At 38.5% G+C, this 24,630-nt stretch overlaps 1 protein-coding gene across 1 annotated transcript in view; it reads left to right on the top strand.

Moving 5' to 3' along the window:
* The window catches only part of ELAVL4 (ELAV like neuron-specific RNA binding protein 4), an 88,905-nt gene that overhangs the window by 837 nt on the left and 63,438 nt on the right, over positions 1-24,630 (top strand). Inside the window, exons 2-3 of the mRNA XM_005872506.2 lie at positions 21,199-21,372; positions 22,202-22,240. Coding sequence (XP_005872568.1) covers positions 21,331-21,372; positions 22,202-22,240 — 81 coding nt within the window. The 5' untranslated portion in view covers positions 21,199-21,330. The remainder of the gene's footprint in view (positions 1-21,198; positions 21,373-22,201; positions 22,241-24,630) is intronic.

Raw genomic sequence — 24,630 nt, 5'->3', positions numbered from 1 at the left:
TTCCTGTCATGACCTCATAAAAAAGAGGAGGCGGCTTGTATGTGTAGCGGTGCCTGGCGTGTTGAGTTGTTGCTTCCTTCTCTGGGCAGCAGCTCTGTAAGAAGGAATGTCAGCTTTTACATAACGTTTCTTTCCGCTTTTGACACACTGTGTGAGGGTCCATCTTCTTCTGATCACAGATGGAGTGGAATGGCTTGAAGATGGTAAGTGAAAAGAGGAAGGCAGTGTGGAGATTCCAGCCGATTGTGTGTGTGTGCGCGTATGTGTGTGTGTGTGTGTAAGGATGGAGAACTGTGCATCGTAAATCACTGTGCAGATCGTATGTGTGTGTGTGTGTGTGTCTGTGTGTGTGTACGCGCGCGTGCATTTATTAGTATTTCTCTTTTCCGAAAACCAGAATCCATCTCCAAGTGTGATGGCACTGCATGCACACCAGGCACTCACGCTGCCTCTTCCACAGAACACACATTTTAGCCAAGCGAGGTTGGTGTCTTTTTTGACAATCACAATGTCACGGCTGCTGTTGGCTGGCGGGTCCACTGCCTCTGTGAGCTTTCAATGGAATTGCACGACCGTTAAAGTTAAAGGCACATTTCTTTTTCAGTCTCTGGCTGGGAGTGATGGGGAAGGCTAGGAATGAGGGGTAGAGGAGGTGAGGTTCAGTACCAGCAGATGCATTGTGAAACAGGACTTTGGGATGTGGAAGGGGAAATGGAAAACCTTTCTGCCAAAGTAGTAAATCTATTTTTAGCATCTTTTTCTGAAGAGAAAAAAAAAAGGAAGAAGCAGCAGCAAGGAAACTCCTTGCGTGTCACTCCTCGCCTGATGTTGACCCTGAAGATATGGCACAAAATGGCAAGATCAGATGCCGCGAGTGCTCACTTTGACTTTGAATTTTTACCAGCAGTATCTTTCGTGTGGTTTCAAAACTGGGTGTGGGGAGAGGCTGTAAATTCATATCCATCTCACTTATTTCTCACTAGAAAAGCCTGGGGAGGACTTTTCGCTCTGCATAGATGTTATAACAAAGCTGTGGTCTTTTTCCCATTCTTAGAGGATTGCCTTTGTCTGGCTGCTTGTTTTGATGGGTGTAAAACAAATAAGATTAGACCGAGCAGCCCAACTGAAAGCGATAGCTGGGAGGAAAACCCAATGAAAGGTTGCCGGGGAAACGAACAGAGGAAAAGCCGAGTAGGGAGCAGGTGGCTATCATGAGAACACACTGCAAACAGTGTAAAAAGGGAGGGGGGCACAGGACCTTGATTATCTTTGCTGTTCTTTGTGGCCAGCCCAACTTTAATTATTCTTTATAAATAGGTGTTAATTACATTTCTAACTTTGGCTTACAGTGATTTTTAGAAATCTATTTTTAAGCATCTGTTCTGTCTCCCCTGTTTTTACTTCTTCTTCTTCTTCTTTTTTGTTTAAAAAACAGAGAGAGAAGGAGAGGGGGAAGGGAGGGTAGGGAATCTTGCTCACTCTCTCTCTCTTTCTCTTTCTCTCCTTTTCCCTGCTGTGAAACTGTACGTGCAAAAAATTGCAAGGAATCCTACAAGGCTATTTGAAAAATAATGTAAATTATATTGAATGAAGTTGACGGAAGCATAATAAACTCCCACAGCTGATAGGTTCTGAAAATGATTTCTTAAAAATTTCCAGCAAATATCCATCCATAGGTAGAATAGATTTACCCTAAACAATGATTTTGTGCTAGGTGATAGTGGTATTTTGACTAAATCAGATATTGATACTACAGTTCCAAGGAGTTCACTGTATCTCTCATTTTACTTTTAAAAATAATAAATGAAAAACTGTATTCTAGCCTTTTGCTGTGCCTCCCTCTCATATCTCCAGCCGCAGATCCATAAGCTGCCCTTGCAACCACTGCCTTCTGTCGGGCATTTGGTTGCGATTCTGATCTTGGCATAAACTGAGTGAAAAGCTGATTTTTTTTTCCCGTGTCTCTGAATGTCTGGGACCCATGTGTGCGCTGGTGACAGGCATCTCTCGCTTTTTCTTGAAGCGTGCTTTACTAGTAGTCTCTTTTTCTCATGATGGTGGGTACCAGAAGAACTGAAAGGTATAGTACTCAGGCGAATAGGATGTAACGTAAAAGCAACTGAAACCATGATCTGTCACGATTTCTTCCTCGTAGACAAACTTGATACAGGATCGGGTAGCTAATTTTAAGTCCAAAAAGGAGAGATTAAAAAATACTGAAATGTAGTAAAAGGTTAAGAAATGTAATTGGCTTTATTGGAAGTATTCTTAATTTTTTACTCTCTCCATTGCAAATCTCCGCACACTCCTCCGACCCCAATTCTTTATTCCTTGCCAATGCTTCTTTTTGTTATATCTTCTTAGTGGGAGATTTTTTATTAAAATTTGTTTTGACTCTTGGGGTAAACATAAATAAAAATATTTTTGTCATTTACTTGAACCTTGCTCTCATATTTTGAGTGTGTGAACATGTCGCTATTAAAAATAGAATTGTTTTTATTATCTCTAATACAGATTTTTTCTGAGAATTTTCCAGCATTTTTTAGTTAGGGTAAAGCAATGTCTATCGGCACTGTCCCCTAAGCTTGGGTTGTCAAAAAGACACGTGGTTCTACTGCTGACCTTTTCCACTTCTTTGTCTTAAAAATATTAATGCCTACTACCTGCATGTGGAGGTGCGCCTTGACTTCAATGAGTGTGCATTTATTGAGAAATGAAAATCTGATTGGAAATATTTCTGCAAAAAACACCTTTTCATCACAGTTTTAATGATCACAATGTCCATATATCTCATTGTAAAGAATAGCTAAGTCATTTAATATTTAAATTTTGAAAGGGTGAAATGAATATAGGTGGGGAAATAGCTGAAAAATTCCTTTGAGAATTATTGATTCACAAAGCAATTTTAATTAAAAAAACAACTAAAATAAAAAAACTAACAAACCTTAACCATTCATTTCTGATCTCAGTCCCATTCATTCCTAACTGCCATTCATTCAAGTCATCCTCCTGACCAAATATAGATGAGCTTGTTTTTGTTGGACAGTTTTCCAAAACCTTCAAACTTTTTTCTCTCCCTATAACACTTCTTTGGTCCTTTGAATATTCAAGGATTTTGTTATGAGAGGAAGGCCAGATTGTTGTGAGGTAATAACAATAGTATATTTTGTTAAAGAAAAAGAGAGAAAATGAGCTATGCATTTGCATTTTATTTCTAAATTCAGTCTTGTAATAGGGTTTGGGACATGTTAGACTTCAGATATTTTAAACTTAGCATTTCTATTGGGGGTAATCAATTTGAAATTTCAAATCTAGAAGTCATTGCATGAACATTGTGTTGTGTGTGTGTTTAATATTTCTGAAAGAATTTGAGGTAAATTAAGGGTTTTTTCTCAGTTAAGAGTTACTGTGAACAATGAAAGGGTTTCCTCCAGGCAAGTCCTTTTCTTTGGTTTTTATTTCTTCCCTTTGCACTATTTCCTTATTGTGGGTGTATTCTCTTCCTATATGGAGACTAAATGCTATTCCGCCCATAAGGAGATATGCTGCTTCAATTAGTCCTTTGCATCTTAATGCTTTATTTTAATTTTAAAAATTAAATAAATTATCTGTGTGTACCACCAGTAAGGAATGGTGGTCTTGATAGAGGTCATTGTGCATGGACAGAAGTACTTTGGCCTTGACAAATTTCTTCCTCGGGCCCAATGATCTGTGGCCACCAAGCACTTATTTATGTGCCTGGACACTTAATATGTACATTTGTTGGTGACATGGCCAGTGGATGCTAGACATGTGAGGGTGCGCTGGCAAATGCTGCAATGCAGTATTTTCCCCAATGTCATTGGGAATTTGGGGGGTATGAAGGGACATAAACATTCTCAGGCTTTTATCTTACTGTTTCCCAGTCGATGGGCCATATCATACAGAATTGGCCTATTCCCCTTTTGAAATCGGTCAACATTTTATTGCCACTATCCATTCTCCCATCCGTTTGAGAGACATGCGGAAAGTATACGTATGAGAGAGACACTGTGTGTGTATCAGCGTAAGCATGTATGTTTCTAGAATCCTGCACCTGTCTTAAGCTTTTTGTATTTGGTATAACCAAATGTGTATATACATACATGCAAGTATATGTACATCCAAAAATGGAAAGAAAACCTAAGTGGGCTGGCTCCCCTTATGAAGAGGCTTCTTCTCCTCACAAACTCTAAAAGCTATCTTATTAGAAAAAGGCAAAACTTCCTCAAAAAGATATATCCAGACCCCGTAGACGTCTATTGATAACCAAATATTTTTCTATTGTTGCCACTTGAAGACTATAAACGTTCAAATCTATAATCGTATTTGAGAGCTAGAAGCTGCCCTTTTAATCATGGGTTGGATTCGAATGAAAACGTATGAGTATATGGAAGGAGAGTTGTTTTTGCTTTGGAGCATTTGAACCTAATCTTTAACCATTGGTAAAAAAAAAAAAAAAAAAAAAGGAGAAGATGGGTGGCTGTGTTAGCATCTCATGCTTTGTTTTGTGAGTTTGTGGGGTGTGTGTGTGTGTGTTGGGAACATCTTTGTATTTTTAAAATCTCAGCGTATTTTAAGGGTATAAGGCTTTTATAGGTCAGCAGCTTTCTAAGGGTAAAATGAAAGGTGATCTGTGGGTGGTTAGGTGGGTGGGAGTTGTCACAGCAGTAATTGTCATAAATTAGCCATCTAGAAATGGAAAGAAAAAAAGGTTGGAGGACAAGAGTGGAGAGGGGTACCAACATGTGGGTCTGCACCTTGCCGTTATAAGAGCTAATGAGTGATAAATTTGAACTGGTGTCGTTCCGGATGCCAGATAATTTCTCAAACCTTGACTTTGCAGATTCATTACTTCCTTGCTTGCTTGTTCACACCTTTAATTATATCCAGTTTGGGATGCTAGCTGGGGGCACCAGAGATGAGCCATTTTGTTTATTGTTTATCTCATTAAGTATTCCGGCAGTGTGCTCACAAAAGCTTTGGAGCATCAGTGTTAGGAATCAAACACTTTGGAAATGGAATTGTTACAAAAGAACAAAAAATGAAAAAAAGCAGTCAGCCAGCCAGCTAGCTTGCTTTGGATGTTCACATCCACTCAGCTCAATGGTAATATTTATGCTGTTCCTTGTACATTCATTAAGAAATAACTTAAGTAGTATCAGTGCTGCTATAACAGGCTGGCAGCTTTCTCTTCATCTCCTTCTCCTTTGCCCATGCTCTCCCTCCACCCCTGAGAGTTTGCCTTTTGCCGGACCATTTTAGAACTGACCATTTTTGCTTTGGGGAAGATTATTATTCAGATCCTTGTTGCATCTAATATCAGAGCTATTTCTACCGCCTCACTACGGATCCTCCCTCTGCAAGAACCAAGAAATGCTGAATGCCGTAATGGAATTTTTAAATAATTGGTTGAGAAAGCAGTGAAAATGTTGGAGATATAAGGTCAGTGCAGTTATTGTGCTTGGGTTTTTGTTATTGTTTGGGGGATTATTTTTAACCATAAAAGTAAAATATGAAACTAGCACATATAATGTTTTATCCTCACCTGAGGGTATTTTTAGTGATTTGAGAGAGAGGAATGGATAGAGAGAAAAAGAGAGGAGAGAGAGTAACATTGATTTGAAAGAGAAACAATGATCGGTTGTCTCCTGTACGCACCTCAACTGGGGATCGAACCTGCAATCTAGGCATGTGCCCTGACCGGGAATCGAACCTGCAACCTTTAGGTGTATGGGATGATGCTCCAATCAACTGAACTACCAGGCCAGGGTTATATTTTTTTAATGGAAATAAATTACAAGTTATAGGTCTCTCCTGAAAATAAATTCTCTTGGACTCTTGGTTTGAAAATAACATTTAAAATTGAGCTTAATTTTTAAATTACTCATTTTAAAGTTATAAAAAAAATGTGATTCATACATGTTTTTTCTATAAGAAGTATAGTTCTTTTTTTCAGGATATGAAGAACGAGTGAGACAATTCCAGCCAAGATGGCGAATTCTGAAAAAAACACCACAGCAGAGAGGTTTCCTCTCTCTGGGAACTTTGTGGGATTGAATCCACTCCTGCTCATTCTATGAATCAGTTACCTTCGACTGTCTACTCTTCTCTAACAGCTAGCCCTTGAAGTTGTTTTGTCAACAGTGTTCATAGTAGAGGCTAACTATCATTTTTGTTGGATGAAGATGTATTTGTTGAGGACTAACTTATGTGCCTTTCTTTGGAACGTACAATTCAAGGTCACTATTTCTTTTTCTGCTGACACTGATCAAAAGACATAGTTAGAGGCTAAGTCCCTGTGATTGGGGATAAAGTTGGGGTGAGGGATTTTAAGGTTGGATGTTACACAATGAGGTTTATGTCAAATTATGAGAAAAGATCTGTTGGAACATTCAAGTACAGAAATGTTTTTCCTTTCGTATTTATAAGAGTCTAGGCATGACTGCAAAAGATAAAAGTAAAAGATCTGGACATTTTTGTCTAAAAGATTCCATGTATCCAGCTGTTCACCCTCAGGAAAAAGTACAGTTTGGACAGTTGGAAGGAACTTATTTTCCATCAGCTGGCTGTGGAGTTTGGGTAGAACCTGTTAATTTTACAGAAATAGGAATGCTTCGCTTCTGACAGAAATGATTCTTTGAATGCCTTTCCCCATGTTAGCTTCTAAGGAGGACCTGAGAAGATAGGGACCCTCTTGGCATGCCCCTGTGCAAACTGTAAGTTTGTTAGTGGAGCAGAAATCATAGAGTCTCTTTGTCATACACACTTAGATATTGCATTCAGTGAGAGAGAGAGAGAGAGAGAGAGAGAGAGAGAGAGTAATAGAATGACAGCCATGCCCTCACTGCACCCTAGGATGTACCAATAATGGCATCTCAAGTAGTCTGTTTTCCTAAGCTGCCAGTATAAACCCTTTAGAGTTTTGCTTTCTAATTTGTAAATGAAAAATAACAGGCTCCGTTGAACATTTTTTCGAGTGCCTCCTTTGAAGATACAGTAGTAGTAAATAAGCATTCATGATAAACTTTAGCTTTAAATGCTATTTAAAAGTCTGTAGTAGAAAGCCTAAGAACTTGCAGTCTTGACTAATGAAACTTCCAGTAGGAAAGTGCTCACTTAAAATGGAGTAAACTGCTAAGTCCCTGCAATTTGTGATTTTGACCAGATTTGACTCATCCTTTCTATGTTACTTTTTGTAATGCAGCCAACCACACAAATAAAATTCTGGATATTGTACATGTCTTAGTTATCTCTGTTGTTGCATTCGGTACAGATAGTACAATTTCCACAAGTCCAGATTCTTACTGTAACACCAAAAACAAAAGTGATATTTATGAATAATATTGGGAATGTTGTCCTCATAGTAACCGTTCCCCAAAGGAAGCTTTACATAAATGTGCATTTATTATTCAGGATATTAAAAGGGATTTCTTAGCTTTTGCTTTTTAATTTGGGCTAAAATATGTAAATTGGTTTTATTTTGGAGTTTCTCTGTTTTACGTGGCTTTGGGGGAGGATAACTTTCTAGCTTGATTATATTTTAACCACCTCTGTAATGGAAAAGGTTCTAATCCTGAAAACAACCTGGTTATTGTGATTAGGACCCAGAGGGCCAGTCTGCAGATGGGACTAAAAACACATTACATCGACTTGTACTTGTAGAAAAATTAGATTTGTTTCTACTAGATACCGTTATTCCCATGTCTTTGTTGGCAGGGGCAGCTCAGAGGCCAAGGAACCCTGAGTCTGTCTCTGGACCCAGGGGATCTTCGTGGTGTGTGTGCACAGGCAACCCCCTGGAGAGATGGCTCTTTGGTTTAAGAAACCAGGAAGTTCAAAGGACTTTAACGTCAGGTGGATTTGGGTCAGAATCCTGCCTTTTCCAATTAGTCATTGGATGCTGTTGGAAGAGGTATTTCAGCTTTCTGAGCCTCAATTTCCCATCTTTAAGATGGGGGTGGTAATGCCTGTCATGGAGTTTCTGTGATGATCAGTTGGGAAACGGTATTGGAAGGCACCAGTCATACACAGAACCTGTATATCAGAGGTGCTTAGAGGGCATTAAAGGTCCCTTCAGTATATCAGTCTTTCTGCTCAGGCCAGATGTCCTGGGGAGAAGTGACATCACATGTTACCCTCATAGTCTCCATCTTCTCCCCAGAACTCGTGGGGCGGTGTGACTCACGGTGGCTTTTAAACATAGACAAGCCCTCAGTTTTTTTTCTCTGGGATTGTGTGGCTTTAAGTTTTCTGCATTCTCCTAGGATTTTGGAAGTTATATCTATGATTTCCTCCAAAATTAGAATTAACATGGGATGTAGTCATTAAAAGAGAAAAAAGGTGAACATAAAATTAATTTTAATCAGTGCTATATTTTTAGTTTCATGAAAGAGTCTGTCAGGAATTCAGAAGTCAACCAGAAAGAAAAATGGGTTAAGGCTAATTGATATGGTCTCAATGTTTGCCATAGATATAGATATAAATAATATAACCTGTGAGTTATTTGACTTTGGCCCAGAAACCAATTTACTTCGGAGCTATTTTTTCCCCTTAACTACATCAGCTTTTTTTCTCTCGTCCTCTTGTTTTCCTAATAGGGTGAATTTTGAAGTTCTCTCTCTCTTAAGGAGTAGTGAAGAGGTTGAAGCAAAAAGTGGCTTAATGAGATTTTTCTAACTTGCCATCAGTTTTCCTTCTCCCGTTTGGTGAGGCAGGGTGACGGATGGCTTTGGCAGTGCAAACAGCTCCAGAAGTGATCAGATTGACTGAAGAGGTGTTGGAGATGTGAGCAGAAGGCTGGCCCTCAATTTATTACCCTCCCATTTGAAGGGGAGGGAAGAGAAAGGAGGAAAATCACCCCTAAGGCGTTGACGTAGCTGTTGATCACACACACTTGGAAGGGGTAGCGGGTGGTGTCAAGCCAAGCCTAATTTTGTACCTTTTTCCCAAGGCTCTGAAGGGTGAATATATAGGCACATTAAAGAAATTCACAAACTGTTTTAAATTGGGACCTGTTGCTGTGACCAGTGTGGGCAAGGAAATAATACAAAGAGTCCCTAAAGGGGTTCAAGACTTAAACTAAAAACATAGCCTTAGAACAGTGATGGCGAACCTATGACACGTGTGTCAGAGGTGACACGCAAACTCATTTTTTTGGTTGATTTTTCTTTGTTAAATGGCATTTAAATATATAAAATAAATATCAAAAATATAAGTCTTTGTTTTACTATGGTTGCAAATATCAAAAAATTTCTATATGTGACACGGCACCAGAGTTAAGTTAGGGTTTTTCAAAATGCTGACACGCCGAGCTCAAAAGGTTCGCCATCACTGCCTTAGAACATTGTTTTGATGTCATGGATTTTGAATTACACTCCATACCATCATGGTAAGGATGTTAAGGGGAGTCATTTTCTTTCCTTCAATATCACCCTTAAAACCAGGGGGAGGGGCTCTAAATTGATCTGATCCTCCAAGTGTCATTTTGCAGGCTCGATGCTTTTATAAGAAAGGTCTTTACTGTGAAACAGATAGACAATAGAACTTTCCTCTTTCCATGTGTATCTATTTCAAAGTTTCACCAAAGTTCTCCTAGGGGTTTTATAAGCAGCCTGTATATGGTGCACAAGGTCTCTGGAAGAATTGTGATTGATTTTTAGAATGTGTTTGTATGGGCAGAAATATATCTGTGGAAGGGTCTTGACTTTGAAGAAAGGGTAGTATAAGAGATGTTTCTGCATAGGTTAGCCTCTAAAAATCTCACACTTATTAATGAAAAGGCCAAAAAGAAATAATTGAGTGAGAGATTTGAGCAGGTGAATGGGCAGGGGAGTGGATATCCTTAGTATATTCTTGCTAGATAAGTGTTTGTATTATTAAAAATTGAAAATTCATCCATATTTAAGCCGATACTTGAATCTCAATTCCTTCCTGCTTTATACCTCTGGCTTAAGGTTATCTGCAAGAAGAAAAATAGCATTTGAGCTTAGAAGAGCTTTAGTAAAATCTCTTAAAAAGGTCTCTAATTAGTGAATTTTGGTGGTATGGACTCACAGTTGGTATATTCTTAACAGTGTTCTTCCTAAACCATTTGCTTGTGTGAATATTCCAAGAACAGAGGAGCAGGTTTGCATTTCTAGGACTTCAGCTGTTCCCAGCACAGTTCTACTGAAGTGGACCTGTGACCGTGGAGATCATTTCTCACATCCACTTAACATTGTATAATTTGTGTCCGATGGTGTCAGTTTGATGTCTTTAATGTAGTTAGGACAGGTACTGTTAACCCCTTTCTATAGAAAATAAAGCTCAGCCACCTGCCTTAGGTTGTATGTTTAGCAATATCGGAAGCCCTAGCTCCCGAGTGTTTGGGAATACATCTAGCTTGGCCAAAGTTTACTTCTCAGGTGGTGACAGGGAGGGGGAAGCAATTCATTTTCAGAGTCCAGAGTGCTAACCATTACACAATGGGACCGCAATTCATTTTCTAGATCAATTTTTCCGGTGTGGAATCAGCCAACACAATTGCATGCCTATTGCATAGAAACCACATTCTAGGTGCCGCTTGGAATGTGGCAGCATTTAATACATATTCCGATGTAGTCGATAAGGACAATGACAGGCAGAGTGCAAAATGTGTCTTGGCTGAGGAGGTATAATGGACAACAGAGAGAGACCTTCTTTCTTGTTGGGGGAAGGAAACAAGGCTTCATGGAGGCCTTGAGTGGAGCCAGGAAGGCTAGATAGGCAGAAGAATTAGGAGAAAGGAGAATTCTGTGTGGAGGGAAGAGTAAGAGTGAAGACACCGAGATGGGAACTTGCTTAAGGAATGACAAATAGTCTGGTGCGAATGCAGCTTAGGATGTGTAAGCATAAAGCCAGAGAGACAAGTAGAAGTTATGATTTAGAACGCTTAGGGTGTTTTAACTCGGTTTCGACTTTATTTGAACTGATAGCTATGGGAATGTCTTAGGTCAGAGAACTATAGTTTCCTGATTGTCTTGCAGGGTCAAGAGCTGTCTTTATTGAGTCATGATTTCTCAGAAATTGAAGTCACCCTAAAGATGTTTCTAAAGTAGATATCGGTTATTCAGAGGGAATCGTCATTAAAGAACTATTCTAATCATAGGGTGATGTTACGACGATGGTGCTCATTGGTGAAGTCACATTGCGGATTGCTTTTAGGGTTACAGTGCCAAAAGCAGTAGGAGGAAAAATATCAACTTTATTTCAGGTGGTCAAGAAATGTGCCATTGAAGGAGTACACTGCTTTCTCTCACCAACAGGTACCAGTGCTTATTTTGTGGGATAATGTGTGCCCAGATGGGCAGTGGTTTGGGAATAAGCTTATTTCCTCCAGAATAGAAAAGCACCTATTAAACTTCCAAGTGCATGTATCAAGTTATGCTTGTCACTCCTGGTAGTCTGTGAGCCCTGGAGGGCAGAGATCATGTCAAGTGCTCTCTTATTTAAGTGCTGGGCACATAGTAGGTATTCAATAAATGTTCGTTGAATTTAGTTATAATTTTTTTAAAGATACTGAACCACAGTTAGAAGACTTGTGAGTCTTGGGTCTGTCATCAACTTGCGGGAGTCTATTTAGTCCAAGTCACCTAACCTTCAGTTTCTTAATATATAAAATGGAATTAATACAACTTCAGAGCTTAATGGGAGGGTCAGTTAAACTATATCCTTGATACATTCTAACAGACGGATAATAATATTAGTAAATTATTAGTTTCTAGTTTTGCCAATTATTTTACTAGATGTTGACCAGAATTTAAAGAAATTAAAACAATAGCATGCTAGAATGGAATACAATAGAAAAGAAAAGATCAGTGGCTGATACTTAATAAGGGTAAGTATTATATCATGAAACTTTTGCTTTAGTTATCTGTGTTCTGAATTGTGATATGAAGTTCAATATAATTTTTTTTTTGCTTTGTTGGATCATGATCAGTAAAATTTGAGAAACCCTGTTCTAGATGATAGTGAGTTCTGTGTTATCCCAAGGGAGAAAAAGCCGACTTTTTTCAGAGCTATACAATATAAAATCTCTAGAATCTTCCCAAATTATTAAAGAAAGGGTGACTTCTGATTATTTCAGAATTGATGTGGAACATTGTATTCTAAGTCTTTGACAAATCGATGTCTATATGGTATATGTTGGGGTTTGCTCTTAATCAGAATATTTAACTAGCAAACCTCATTCGTTGTCCCTGCTACCCAGTTGAAGCTACAATAATAATGATGACAACAATAAGTAGTGGAGGTGACCTAGAGGTAAGACGGGAAATAATGAAATTGGCTTTGATTTCTTGAGCTCTAGTTACGAGTCAGGCACTGTGCCTTACACACACCATCACCTTTAATCCTTAAAACAATCTTAAAAAGTAAATGTTAATTTTCCTATTTTATGGATAATCTAACTGAAGTTTTGAAAGGTAAATTAAGGTTACACAGCCAGTAACTGATTAAGGCAGGATTTGATTTGAACCCAGGTCTGTCTAATTACAGAGCAAAATTTAGAAGATTTTTTTCATTCCATGAAAATTTATTTAAATGCCTACTATGGGTTAGCATTGTACTGATTTACAAAGATAAGTGATTCAATTTTCAAAGCTAGGTGGTTCAGTTGGTCTTTGTCCTAGGGTTCCCTGGCTGCCCTTGAGGTTTTACTTCACATGAAAGTGGGTAAGATATGATTTAATCACAAGAGGGACAGGCTCAGAGACTTTCTTGCGGTGTATTTTATTTTGGGAGTACTGAGAAAAGTGCCTAGCACATAGTAGGTATTCAATAAAGATTTATTGAATTAAACTGAAGTTGGATTAATTCTCACTTGGGGACTGGGGAGGGAATGGGAGAGTATTGGGAAAACTTTGTGTTAAAGAATGTCCTTCTCTGCAATGTGGCAGATGCCCTGTCCTAAAGCCATTCAGTGTCTTTGGTAGCAACTAAACCTGGCAGCACAAAAAAAGCCAACCAGAGCTCAATATCTGAAATTATAAACTTCAACTTTCCTTCAGGGAGAGAGAACGTTTACCATCTTAGTATGGGAAGAGAGTCCTGTGGTAGAGACATATAGAGAATAATAAATGAAGGGCAGTCTTCCTTACATTGAAAAATAATAATTACTATTGTTATCATTATTATTGTTATTTTTACTGTACCACTTGCTAACCTTTATAACCACTGGCAAGTGACATGATTTCTCCGTTTCCACATTTACAAAATGACTTATACCTCTCAGGGTTGTTGTGGGGATTAAATAGATTCATTTGATAATACTTACCAATCCCATCCTATTTGGTGGTCTCTAAGGATTTAGTAGGAAAGGAGATACAGCCCCCTGCCCTCAAGGAGTTGAATGTCTGGGGAAAGTGGGATTTAGATTCCCACCACAGGCAAAGGCTACTCCTGAACAAATGCAACACCCTGCAGTCTGCCTGGTGGAATGTATATGATTGCCATGCATGTCTCATTTGCATCATTAGAAGTTCAAATTTATTGAGGTGAAGGTGCTGTGATAATCATCTTTTTATCTCCCCCTACTTTTAAGCCCCAGCCTTTGCTGTTGGCACAAGGTTACCTACATAGTCATTGCTCAATGAATCCAGCCCAATTCAGCAAATATTTACCAAGTTGTTCAAAGCACTGGGGGAGGGAGAATAACATTTGCTGAACAGAGTTGAGTTGAAAATGACCTTAGAGTACAAAAGGGGAACAGTATCATGAGGTGGTGATGAACTACACTTGTGCTAAAAATGCCCGTGATCTATTCAGGAAGAAAAATAGGGCCCCAAAGAAAATTCGGCAGTGAGCCTTAAAAAATAATATATTCTTTCTCTCACTCAGTGCTGTTTTGTTTGTATTTCATGGGAAACCAATGTATTTGCTATAAGCACACAGTTGAGATGTGGTCTCAGAGATGGCTACTTAATTGATGTGTGGATCAGGACCAAGCTCAGCCGCCGTCACAAGGCCCTGGAGACCCTCCGTGGCATGGCTTATGCCCTCCTTTCCTGCCTCCCATCCTGCAGCTTCCTGCCTTCCATTTATCTTCCACCGTGGAACTGCACCACACTGTTCCACACCTGTGCTCAAAAAGATCCCTTGGTCTTAAACATCCTCTGCTTTTCTTCACCATGAGACAAGTAGGAGGCCCTTCTCACCCAGGAAAGCTGGGTTAGAGCTGCCTCTGTTAGCACTGCCAATCTCCTTCCGTCATTGGTCTTCCACACAGCATACTCAATAATTTATTTGTCTGTTTCATCACCACCTCAACACTCAGAACTAGGTTTATCTCTGTGTGTGGCACCTAATAGGTGCTTAGTAATTCATTGTTAACTGAATGATGTAGTTGGCTATTGCTTAAGTTGTCCATAATGGTTTCCCATCAAGTGCCCTGTGAACCTTTGGCCTAGGAGAGGGGCATTGGACACAAAGCCCCCTTGTCATGTAGACTGGCTTTAACCAGTTGGTGTTGCTCACCAACCACAGTTCTGAAACTTTGAGTTAAAAATCTTTAGTATGTCTATATACACGATACTTTTCCTGATCACCATGACTCACTTGTAATTCCTCAGTAATTCTTCTGTCTTCTAGACCAGCAACTCTCAATCTTTTTCATCTCATGGCACACATAAACTAGTCACTAAAATTCTGTGGCATACCAAAAAAAATATATTTTTGCCTATCTGACATCAAAGGTATAATTTTGATTCATTCACACCGGATGGCTATTGTTATGTTGGCTATTGTCACGTTTTGTTGGACAATCTAAAAAGGGAAAAGAGGTCAGTGCCTCTGACTAAATAGTCACATATTGTATGTTTTAAAAATTCTTGTGGCTCACTGGTTGAAATTGCTATTATAGACTCCTTTTTATCACTTGCTGTCTGTACCACGCTATTAACAATGATAATCACAATAATAGTGACACTTTGTAGTGGTGTATTGTCAGGCTTTTCCAAAAGAATTTTACTTAAGTTATCTCATTAAACCTCACAACAACTCTAGGAAGCAGATATTTTTACTTCCATTTTGAAGAAAGAGAACCATGTAGTTTACATAACTTGCACAAGGTCACATGGATAGGAAATGTCAGACTTGGGATTCCAAGCCTAGTCTGTTCGATTCTAAAGCCTGTATTCTGGCTCCCATTTTGTATAATTCATCTCTTAAAAAGTAGGGACTAAAAGACTAAATAAGGCATTTAGCCTAGTGGTTAATAGGGACTTTCTATCAAGACCACCAGGCTTCAGTTCAAATCCTGGCTTTACCAGTTGTGACCTTGAACAAAGCACTTATTCTCCCTATGTCTCAATTTCTTCATCTGTAAACTAGGATTGTTATGAGGATTTGATGGACCAGTGAATATTAAGGACTTAGAATGGTGCTTAGCATATAAAGTGCCAGTGGTCATCATTGTCATCATACAATATTAACTCGTGTCCCATTCTCCAAGCATTTGTTGAGTGTCTGATATGTGCCAGGTACCATTGTAGGTGTTGGAGATACAGTGGTGACTAAGACAAGCCCCTGCCCTCATGAAGCTTTTGTATTAGAGTGGGAAGATAGATAATAGCATAAGTAAATTTTAGTAGATATTATCTATTGTGTGATATTCTATAATCTCACATAATGGAATGCTATTTAAAAAATACATTGAGATAATGGGTTGAAGAGTGGAACTATCGAGTACTTGTTTGTGGACACACAGTGACACCACCAGTGGTCCAGCCAGTGTCTTGCTTCTACTTTGTGAGCTGCAAAGCTAGGCTTCATACATCCAGCTGCTGACTTATGGGGTGATGGGCTTGTCTGATCTGCACTCAGGGTGTGGGGTGGTCAGCCCTGGAGTAGCAGGAAATTAAATGATTGGGTTGCAGTAAAACCCAACATGGAGAATTCTTAAGTAGGTCAGGGGTCCTCAGTCTATGAGGGAGAGGCTTCATTCCTTATAGTTGAGGCTATGAAATGGGATAAAGGCCCTGAGGAAGTCAGAAGGAAGGTTTAGTCAATCAATCAGCTAAGGTCAAGGTCAGCCAGGATGTTTTGTTGAGTAATGTAGGATCATCCAATTGTTCTTTGTGGAACTAAGAAGTGCAGTAGTTACTGGCATTATCATAGGATCTTCATTTCTATAAGAGTATTCTCGTGGGTAAGAGTATGGGCTTTGGAGTCAGAGAAATCAAGGGTTTGGGTTTTTTTTCCTTCTCCACTTATCTGTAAAGTCACTAAGTTGTCTGAACCTTGTTTTCATTGTAAAATGAGGCTAATAATACCTAAGTCATAGGCTTATTTAAAGGATTAGTTTTTAGAATATGTAAATAACCTGGTTCAAGGCTGGGCACATAGTAGGTATTTAATAAAAGCATTTTTTAAAGATATTTCTATTGATTTCAGAGAGGAAGGAAGAGGGAGAGAGAGATAGAAATATCAATGGTGAGAGAGAATCATTGATTGGCTGCCTCCTGAATGCCCCCTACTGGAAATTGAACCCACAACCTGAGTGTGTGCCCTGACTGGGAATCTAAATGACCTCCTGGTTCATAGGTCACTGAGCCACACCAGCCGGGCTTAATAAAAGCAAACTTTAAAAAATAGTTCAGTCTCCCTTGGCTGTACTTCTTTGTTCAGTTTTATTGAGAAATAATTGACATATGTCACTATATAAGTTTAAGGCGTACAGCATGGTGGTTTGATTTACATATATTGTGAAACGATTACCACAATAGGTTCAGCTCACATCCATCTTTTCACATAGATACAATAAAAATAAGAGAAAGAAGAAAAGAATAAAAGGGAGATTTTTTCCTTATGATGAGAACTCTTAGACTCTACTTTTTAAACTTTCCTACGTGTTAAACAACAGTGTTAGCTCGTCAACATGCTGTACATTATATCCCTAGCACTTACTTATCTTATAATTGGAAGTTTATACCTTTTGAACATCTCCCTCCAATTTCCCCTCCCTCCTCCACCTCTATATGTGGTAACTACAAGTCTGATCTCCTTTTCTATGAGTTTGGTTTTTTAAATTTTAGGTCCTACATATACATGAGATCATTCAGTGTTTGTCTTTGTCTGACATTTCATTTAGCATGATACCTTCAAGGTTCATCCATGTAGTTGCAAATGGTAGGATTTCATCATTTCATTTTTTTATGGCTGAATAATAGTCTATTGTATATATGTACCACATCTTATTTATCCATTAAACTAATGATGGGTTCTTAGGTTGTTTCCATGACTATTGTAATAATGCTGCTATGAACATGGGATGCAGATAGCTTTTTGAGTTAGAGTTTTTGTTACCTTTAGATATATTCCCAGAAGTGGAATTGTTGAATCGTATGGTAGTTTTATTTGTAATTTTTTGAGGATCTTCCATATTGTTTTTTATAGTGGCTGCACTAATTTGCATTTTCACCCGCAAGTATTCCCTTTTCTCCACGTCCACACCAGCATTTGTTAACACTTGTCTTTTTTAGGATGGTCATTCTATTCTGATAGGCATGCGATGTTGAGAATAGTGATATCCCTAGTGACTAGTGATGTTGAGCGTCTTTTCATGTACCTGTTGACCTTTTGTATATCCTCTTTGGATAAATGTCTCTCTAGGTCCTTTGCCCATTTTAGATTGGGTTATTTGTTTCTTGTTATTGAATTGTAGAGTTCTTTATATGTTTTTTATATTAACCTCTTATCAGATATATGGTTTGCACGTTTTCTTCCCATTTATAGGTTGTCTTTTCACTTTATTTATGGTTTATTTTGCCGTGCAGAAGCTTTTTAATATAAAGTAATCCCATTCGTTAATTTTTTATTTTATTGCTTATGTTTTAGATGTCATATCCAAAAAATCATTACCAAGACCCATGTCAAGGTGCTTTGTTCTATATGTTTTTTAGGAGTTTCATGGTTTCAGGTCTTACATTTAAGTCTTTAATCCATTTTGAGTTAATTTTTGTGAGTGGTATAAGGTGTATCCAGTTTCATTCTTTTACATGTGAATATCTTACTATCCCAGCACCATTTATTGAATAGACTGCCTTTCTTCATTGAGAAGTCTTGGCTCCTTTGTCAAATATTAGTTGACCATATATGCTTGGGCTTATTTCTGGGCTCTGGATTTTGTTCCATTGGCCTATCTGTTTTTATGCTGGTAACAGAGTTTTGATTAGTATAGTTTGAAACCAGGAAGTGTGATATCCCTGTTTTGTGCTTCTGTCTCAGAATTTTTTGAGATATTTGGTGTCTTTTTTGGTTCCAAATAAATTTTAGGAGTGTTTTCTACTTCTGTAAAAAAAAAAAAAAGAAAGAAAGAAAAGGAAATACCATGGGAATCTTGACAGTGATTGCATTGAATCTATAGATGGCTTGTGGTAGTATTGTCATTTTAACAATTGTAATACTTTCAATCCGTGAGCAAGAAATACTTTTTCATTTATTTGTGTTTTCTTTGATTTCTTTCATCATTTTCTTGTAGTTTTCAGTGTAGAGAACTGTTGCCTCCTTGATTAAATTTATTCTCCTAAGTATTTTATTGTTTTGACATTATAATAAATGGGATCAATTTCTTTATTTCTTTTTCAGAAAGTTTGTTCTTAGTATACAGAAACACTACTAATTTTGTATGTTAATTTTGTGTACTGCAACTTTACTGAATTCTTTGATTAGATTTAATGATTTTTATGATTTTTTATATGTAAAATTATGTTGTCTGCAAATAGAGATAATTTTACTTCTTCCTTTCTAATTCTGATACCTTTTATTTCTCTTTCTTGCCTAATTGCTCTAGCTAGGACTTTAAGTATGTGAAATAAGAGTGGTAAGTGTGGGCATCCGTGTCTTATTCCTGATCTTAGAGGAAAAGCTTTCAACTCTTTACCATTGAGTATAATGTTAGTTATGGACTTATCATATATGTCCTTTATTATGTTGCGATATGTTTCTTCTATGCCTAATTCATTAAGAGTTCTTATCACAAATGGATGTTGAAATCTCTTGCATGCTTTTTCTGCATCTATTGAGATGATTATATGATTTTTTCCCTTCATTCTGTTAATGTTATATAATGTGATGTATCACATTGATTTGCATCTGTTGAACCATCCGTGCATTAGGGTATGCATTTTAAATATTGGTCATTTTTTGCAGGGTTCACAGGGAGAGAAGATTTAGGCTAAAATGTGTGAGTTACTTCGCATTGCGTAGCCTTCAAGTAGGAGAGCAGATATCTTAAAACTGAGGACATACCATCCCAGGAAGGATTGTGGATGCCATAGAAAGATTAAGATTTGATTTGCTTCAAATCAATATAGTAGAGACTAGATCAGCCAGCTTCTGTCACAGAACTGTGTTGGCTCCATCCTCCTGGAGTCATAGGCCCTCAGAGGCCCAAGGCTCTGTGAAGAAAGGCACTTGATAAAAGGGCTTTGGGGTCTGTAATACTGAGTTAAATTCTTGAGTTTGCTACTTTTTAGTTTTGCACTTTCTTGTACTTAATGTTGAATGTGTATTTTCATAGGTCAAAGTATTCAGGCTCCTATACTAACTGGAATTGTATATAAACCTACTTGATGATCAAGTGTCAGCAACTGGGAAACATTAGTTTTAAAATATAGATAAAAACCTTTATGTATTTTTCCTCTTTCCATTGTGTATACTATTGCATAAACTTACATTAAAATTTTAAGATTAAAAGATGAAAGTGAGAAATACAGTTTATTTTTATCCCAAAGCTCCTTTGTTTTCATTAGCAATCTGGAGACTTAAAACTACTTAAAACAAACAACTCTCCATTAAACATTTTTAAGAGTAGAAGAATAATTTTCCAAGCATTTGAAAGCACACCTTTTGTACAGAGCACAAATAGATGTCTAGCAGGTATTTGACTTCATTTGGATTGATGAATGTAGAAGTAATTACACGATTATTTATTCACTCATTTGTTTTTTAAAAAAATAATGCCATCCCGGCCAGTGTTGCCTAGTGGTTGAGCATCGACCTATGAACCTGAAGGTCTCGGTTTGATTCCTGGTCGGGGCACATCGAGCCCAGGTGGCGGGCTCAATCACAGTGGGGTGCATACAGGAGACAGCCAGTCAATGATTCTCTCTCATCATTGATGTTTCTGTCTCTCTCTCCCACTTTGTTCCTCTTTGAGATCAATAAAATATATATATATATTTTAAAGATTTCATCTTAAAAAGATGCCAGGCATGCCCAACTCTTACAGTCATAACAGCAAAATATTGAGCCCCCATTGGCTCTGGCTTTGGCTTGTGTAACTTGGAGAAACTCTCACAGGTGGAAATGTTCTGTGGGACTCAGCCAGATTCAGACCCAAAGTAAAAATGAAATATGAGTGTGGGCTTGAAACAGAGGCAATCAGAGATAGAAGGAATGTGGGAGTGAAGATATAGTCACTGTAAAGATGGCCTTACCCAGAAAATGGAAAACACCTGGCCTCAAAAATGCACTCTTTGGGGACAGTTTGAAAGTTGAGGGAAATAATATAAGAGCAATATAGCTTTAAAAGATGAAAGTGCTCCTGTTTTTAAATTGATTTTGAAAAGAAAAGATGTGAGAGGTTTATGATATGAGCAGAGAGGTGGGGAACAGAGCAAGGAAAGTAGATTTAGCTGTGGAGAGCAGGTGAGCACCTGGAGAGACATCCATTCATTCATTTATTCTACCAGCAATATCTGGAGCTATGCACTGGTCCCCAGGGTTACAGATGAATCACACACAGCCCTGTCCTCAAGGAGCTCACAGTCCAATGATAGAGACAGGAGGGTAGAGAGTCTCGGTGCCGTGTGGTAAATGTCCGTGATGGAAGCATGTACAGGAACAGAGGCGGGGCCATGGTGGGGTGTTGGGGAAGGCCATTGGGCCTGAAGGCGAGAGAGGAGGGCTTTCCAGGCCCAGGCCAGTAGCTGGGGCTAGTCACTCTACCCTCCTTTTGCTCCTTAACTTTTAGTTTTCTCACCTGTAAAATGCAAGTGGTAAGGGCAGAGGGGTGGGCCAGAATCCCACCCATCTCTCGGTATCTTCATAAAGATGATATGGGGTGCTGGGTGTAAATGTGCTTACACAGTTTCCTAAGTCTAGCATGTGATTTAATGAATTCTTTTTAGTGGCTTTGTAAAGTTCATCTCATTTCTCCAGGGAGATCACACTTGCTGTGTTAGCTCTGCACTTCCTGCCGCACCTTTCTGAAGGGGCCCTGGAAAATCCCCTTGAAGTGCATTTGGTCAATGTACCTGCTCCTGGGTCCACAGAAAGGAAGGAGCGGTCCAGATGGAGGGTGGACCAAGAACAGCCCCTGCTCTTCCACCCCGGGTAGGTCCATGGAGAAGGCCAGAGATGCCTTCTGCTTTCAGTATACAGAGTGCACTGGCAATTTACTGAAATTTTACATGAAAACAGGAGGAGTTTCCTTTCTGGAAATCAGAAATCCTAATGACTGCGCTTGTTACATTCATTCGAAAGTATCTAACTTTAACCCATTCACAGTAGAGGGTTTTTTCTAAAGGGCAGAGTGCTCCAGAAATTGTGTTTGTAAGCGTTAAAAAGGGTGCTTTTTATTAAAAGTTTGCTTAATCCCTTCCCCTTTGCTCTGTATTTTCCTGATTGGTATTATTGTGAGACCTGATTAGTTAATGTTTGTGAAGCCTTGACAGTGGTTATCAGCCTGTGGGTCGAGACCCCTTTGGGGGTCGAACGACCCTTTCACAGGGGTTGCCTAAATACATCCTGCATATCAGATATTTACATTATGATTCAAAACAGTAGCAAAATTACAGTTATGAAGTAGCAACGAAAATAATTTTATGGTTAGGGGTCACCACAACATGAGGAACTGTATTAAAGGGTCGCGGCATTAGGAAGGTTGAGAACCACTGCTTTAGAAGATGAAGGAAATAGCTATCGATATAGATGATGAGTAGTAACCTTTTTAAGTGTTCTTTTCTACTTCAGAAATTAAATTCCAAGTATTGATCTTACCAACTCGTAGATTAGTCAGCTTTACCACCTGCAACACTTTATTTAATGAGCACATATTTTCAGAATGTTACTTTTGCACAAAGGGAATGAACACCTATTGCGTGCTTACCAGTGCCAAGCTCTGAGCCTGATACCTTCAACTTGTTATTTTTAATCTTTACAGCAACCCTGCAAAGCAGATAGAATTGTTCAAAATTTTCAGGTGAGGAAATTTCAAATGTACTTTGGAGAGTCTTTATGTGGCTAACCCAAGCTCAGGGCTGGAGCTGGTTTTCAAACCCAGATCAGATCAATTTCAAACCTCATGCTCTTTGCCTTACACCATGTAGAATTTTCAATCAGGATCTTTCCTGTAAGATCCATTTATTTATCAATATTTACTGACTAATAGCAGACACAACCTAGAATGGTTTTAACCAGATTAGTTCACTTGCTTTCTCTAAAATGGCTGGGTTGCATGTTATGGTGATAGGAACATTGTCCTCAGACTCTAACAGCGGTCGCCAACCTTTCGGACCACACGGGCCACCAGTGGTCTGCGGACCACTGGTTGGCAACCTCTGGATTAGGAAATGGAGAAGGGCACAGAATTTGGTTTCAGACTTGAGTTCAAGTTGCCCTTCTGGCTGAGTGACAGTGGATACTACCTGAAACCTCATGTCTCCATCATGCTGAGTGACTTCATGTCTTCACGCCTCCCTCATCAGTAAATGGGGGAAGGACAGTGGCCTACTTTGCAAAGTTGTGGGAGAATTAAGTGAAGTAATGTAGGTGAAGACACCTGTCACCATTTATTATGTGCTAACTGTTGGTAGTATTGGAAAGAGTCAATGGCAGTTGTGTGCCAAAACATTTTCCTGTGTTACCCAAGGCACTTTTTAATCAGCTCTATCCAGGATCTCCACTTCCTGAGCCTTTGCCATGTTCTGAGCAGGGACTTTGCTAGGCTCCTTTGTATATACCTCTTCATTACCACATTTATAACTTTATATAGTAATTACTTATTTACTTATTTATTTACTTCCTTACAGGCAGGAACCTCTTTTCTCTCTTTGTATCCTTGGCACTTAACATAATGGCTTCTGGCCCATCAAAGGAACTCATTAATGTTAAGGAACTTAGCATGGCTTTTGTTCCTTTGTACTGCTTTTCTTCTTTTTAAGAGCTAACTTCAGTTGTGGGAAGGGGCTGTTCAAAGGAAGCACTATATTATCATCATTAAATTGTGATTTCATTAGCTTGCTTTAACATGTACCTGTACTAAAGAAATTTTAGGTTGCACTAATTTGACAACAGTTGGTTCTGAATATTTGTTACCCACTGACTTTTTTTAAAAGGTAAATTTCTGGAATAAAAAGAATATATCAAGAGTTGGAAGAGTTTGCCAAGCAAATTTACTTTTATCTGTGATTTCAAAGAAGTAAACTATTTTTCATACCTTAGTGTGTATACAGGTATCATATCCAAATTATCCTTAGGGGCATATTAAATTAGTCCTGAAAGGGCCTGAGAATTATATATTATGCAGTTTGAATTTTAGTGTAAAGATAATAATTTTGAAATTGGTGTTTTAAAAATTATTATTTCTGAATTTTAAAATGCCAATTTGACTCTTGCCCAATTAGTATGAATTAGTGAGGTTTCAAAAGTCTATTTTGAAAAAGACAAGATTGTGAAGACAGAAATAGTGACTCTTCTCTGTTCTAAGTATAACATTTTCTGTTGTTGTAAGGCAAATCATAAAAATACATATAGTGGGAGATTTTAAAAAATAGAACAATGAGGAAATTGAGGTGAAGAAAAATTAAGAGAATTGTAAAGTAAGATAAATATAAAGGTAAAGTTTGTGTTTAAAAAAACAACAAACATCAAAAGTTTGCAGTGAAGTCCTTTGCTCTTTCTTCACACACACAGAGCTACAGATCCGGCATCATTTTCCTAGCGCTATTAACCGAGAGGAGACACAGTGAATCACAGGATGCAGAGTCCCTAAAACAAAAGCAAACCCATCACGCGAAGGACAGAGAATACTAGTGGCTCATTGTCATAATAAAGTATTTGCCTCAAAGCAGACCAAATATAACGATACTTTGGTATTTGCTTCTTATTCATGAGATTTTTAATAAATGTGTATTAGGAGGATCTCCATATGCAGGAAAGAGAGAGAAGCTTAAAAGCATGGCATGGAATGCTGCTTGACAGTGTCATACATTCACAAGATGTCCTTGAAGATGGAGCACAGAACAGAGATCAAGGAAATTTTGGCAGCTGCAGTTGGGAAAATAAATGGCTGTTATGCGATTGGGTAGATCCTGAAAGCAGGCTCCTGCTCAAACCATGTAATTAAGAAAAGTGGGAGCTATTGTCCAAGTGCAGAATGTTCATAATATCAGAGTTTGTCAGCGGGAGCTTTTAGAACGGATCGGTACTTTTCACTCCCTGATCCAGGGAATGGTTTTCTTATAAATCATCGTCTCTCCTTGCTGTCCTCGTGAAGGTTGCTGCCAGGCGATAAGGCCAACTCAGATTGTAACCTTGCACAGTGCGTTAGGTGAAGGGGAAACCAGACCAGAGACTGTTTCAGGAAATGTG

This window comes from Myotis brandtii, unplaced genomic scaffold (assembly GCF_000412655.1).
Source record: "Myotis brandtii unplaced genomic scaffold, ASM41265v1 scaffold382, whole genome shotgun sequence".
Lineage (NCBI taxonomy): Eukaryota > Metazoa > Chordata > Mammalia > Chiroptera > Vespertilionidae > Myotis > Myotis brandtii.
The sequence above is the reverse complement of the archived record's forward strand: the minus strand, read 5'-3'. Positions and strand labels throughout refer to the sequence as shown.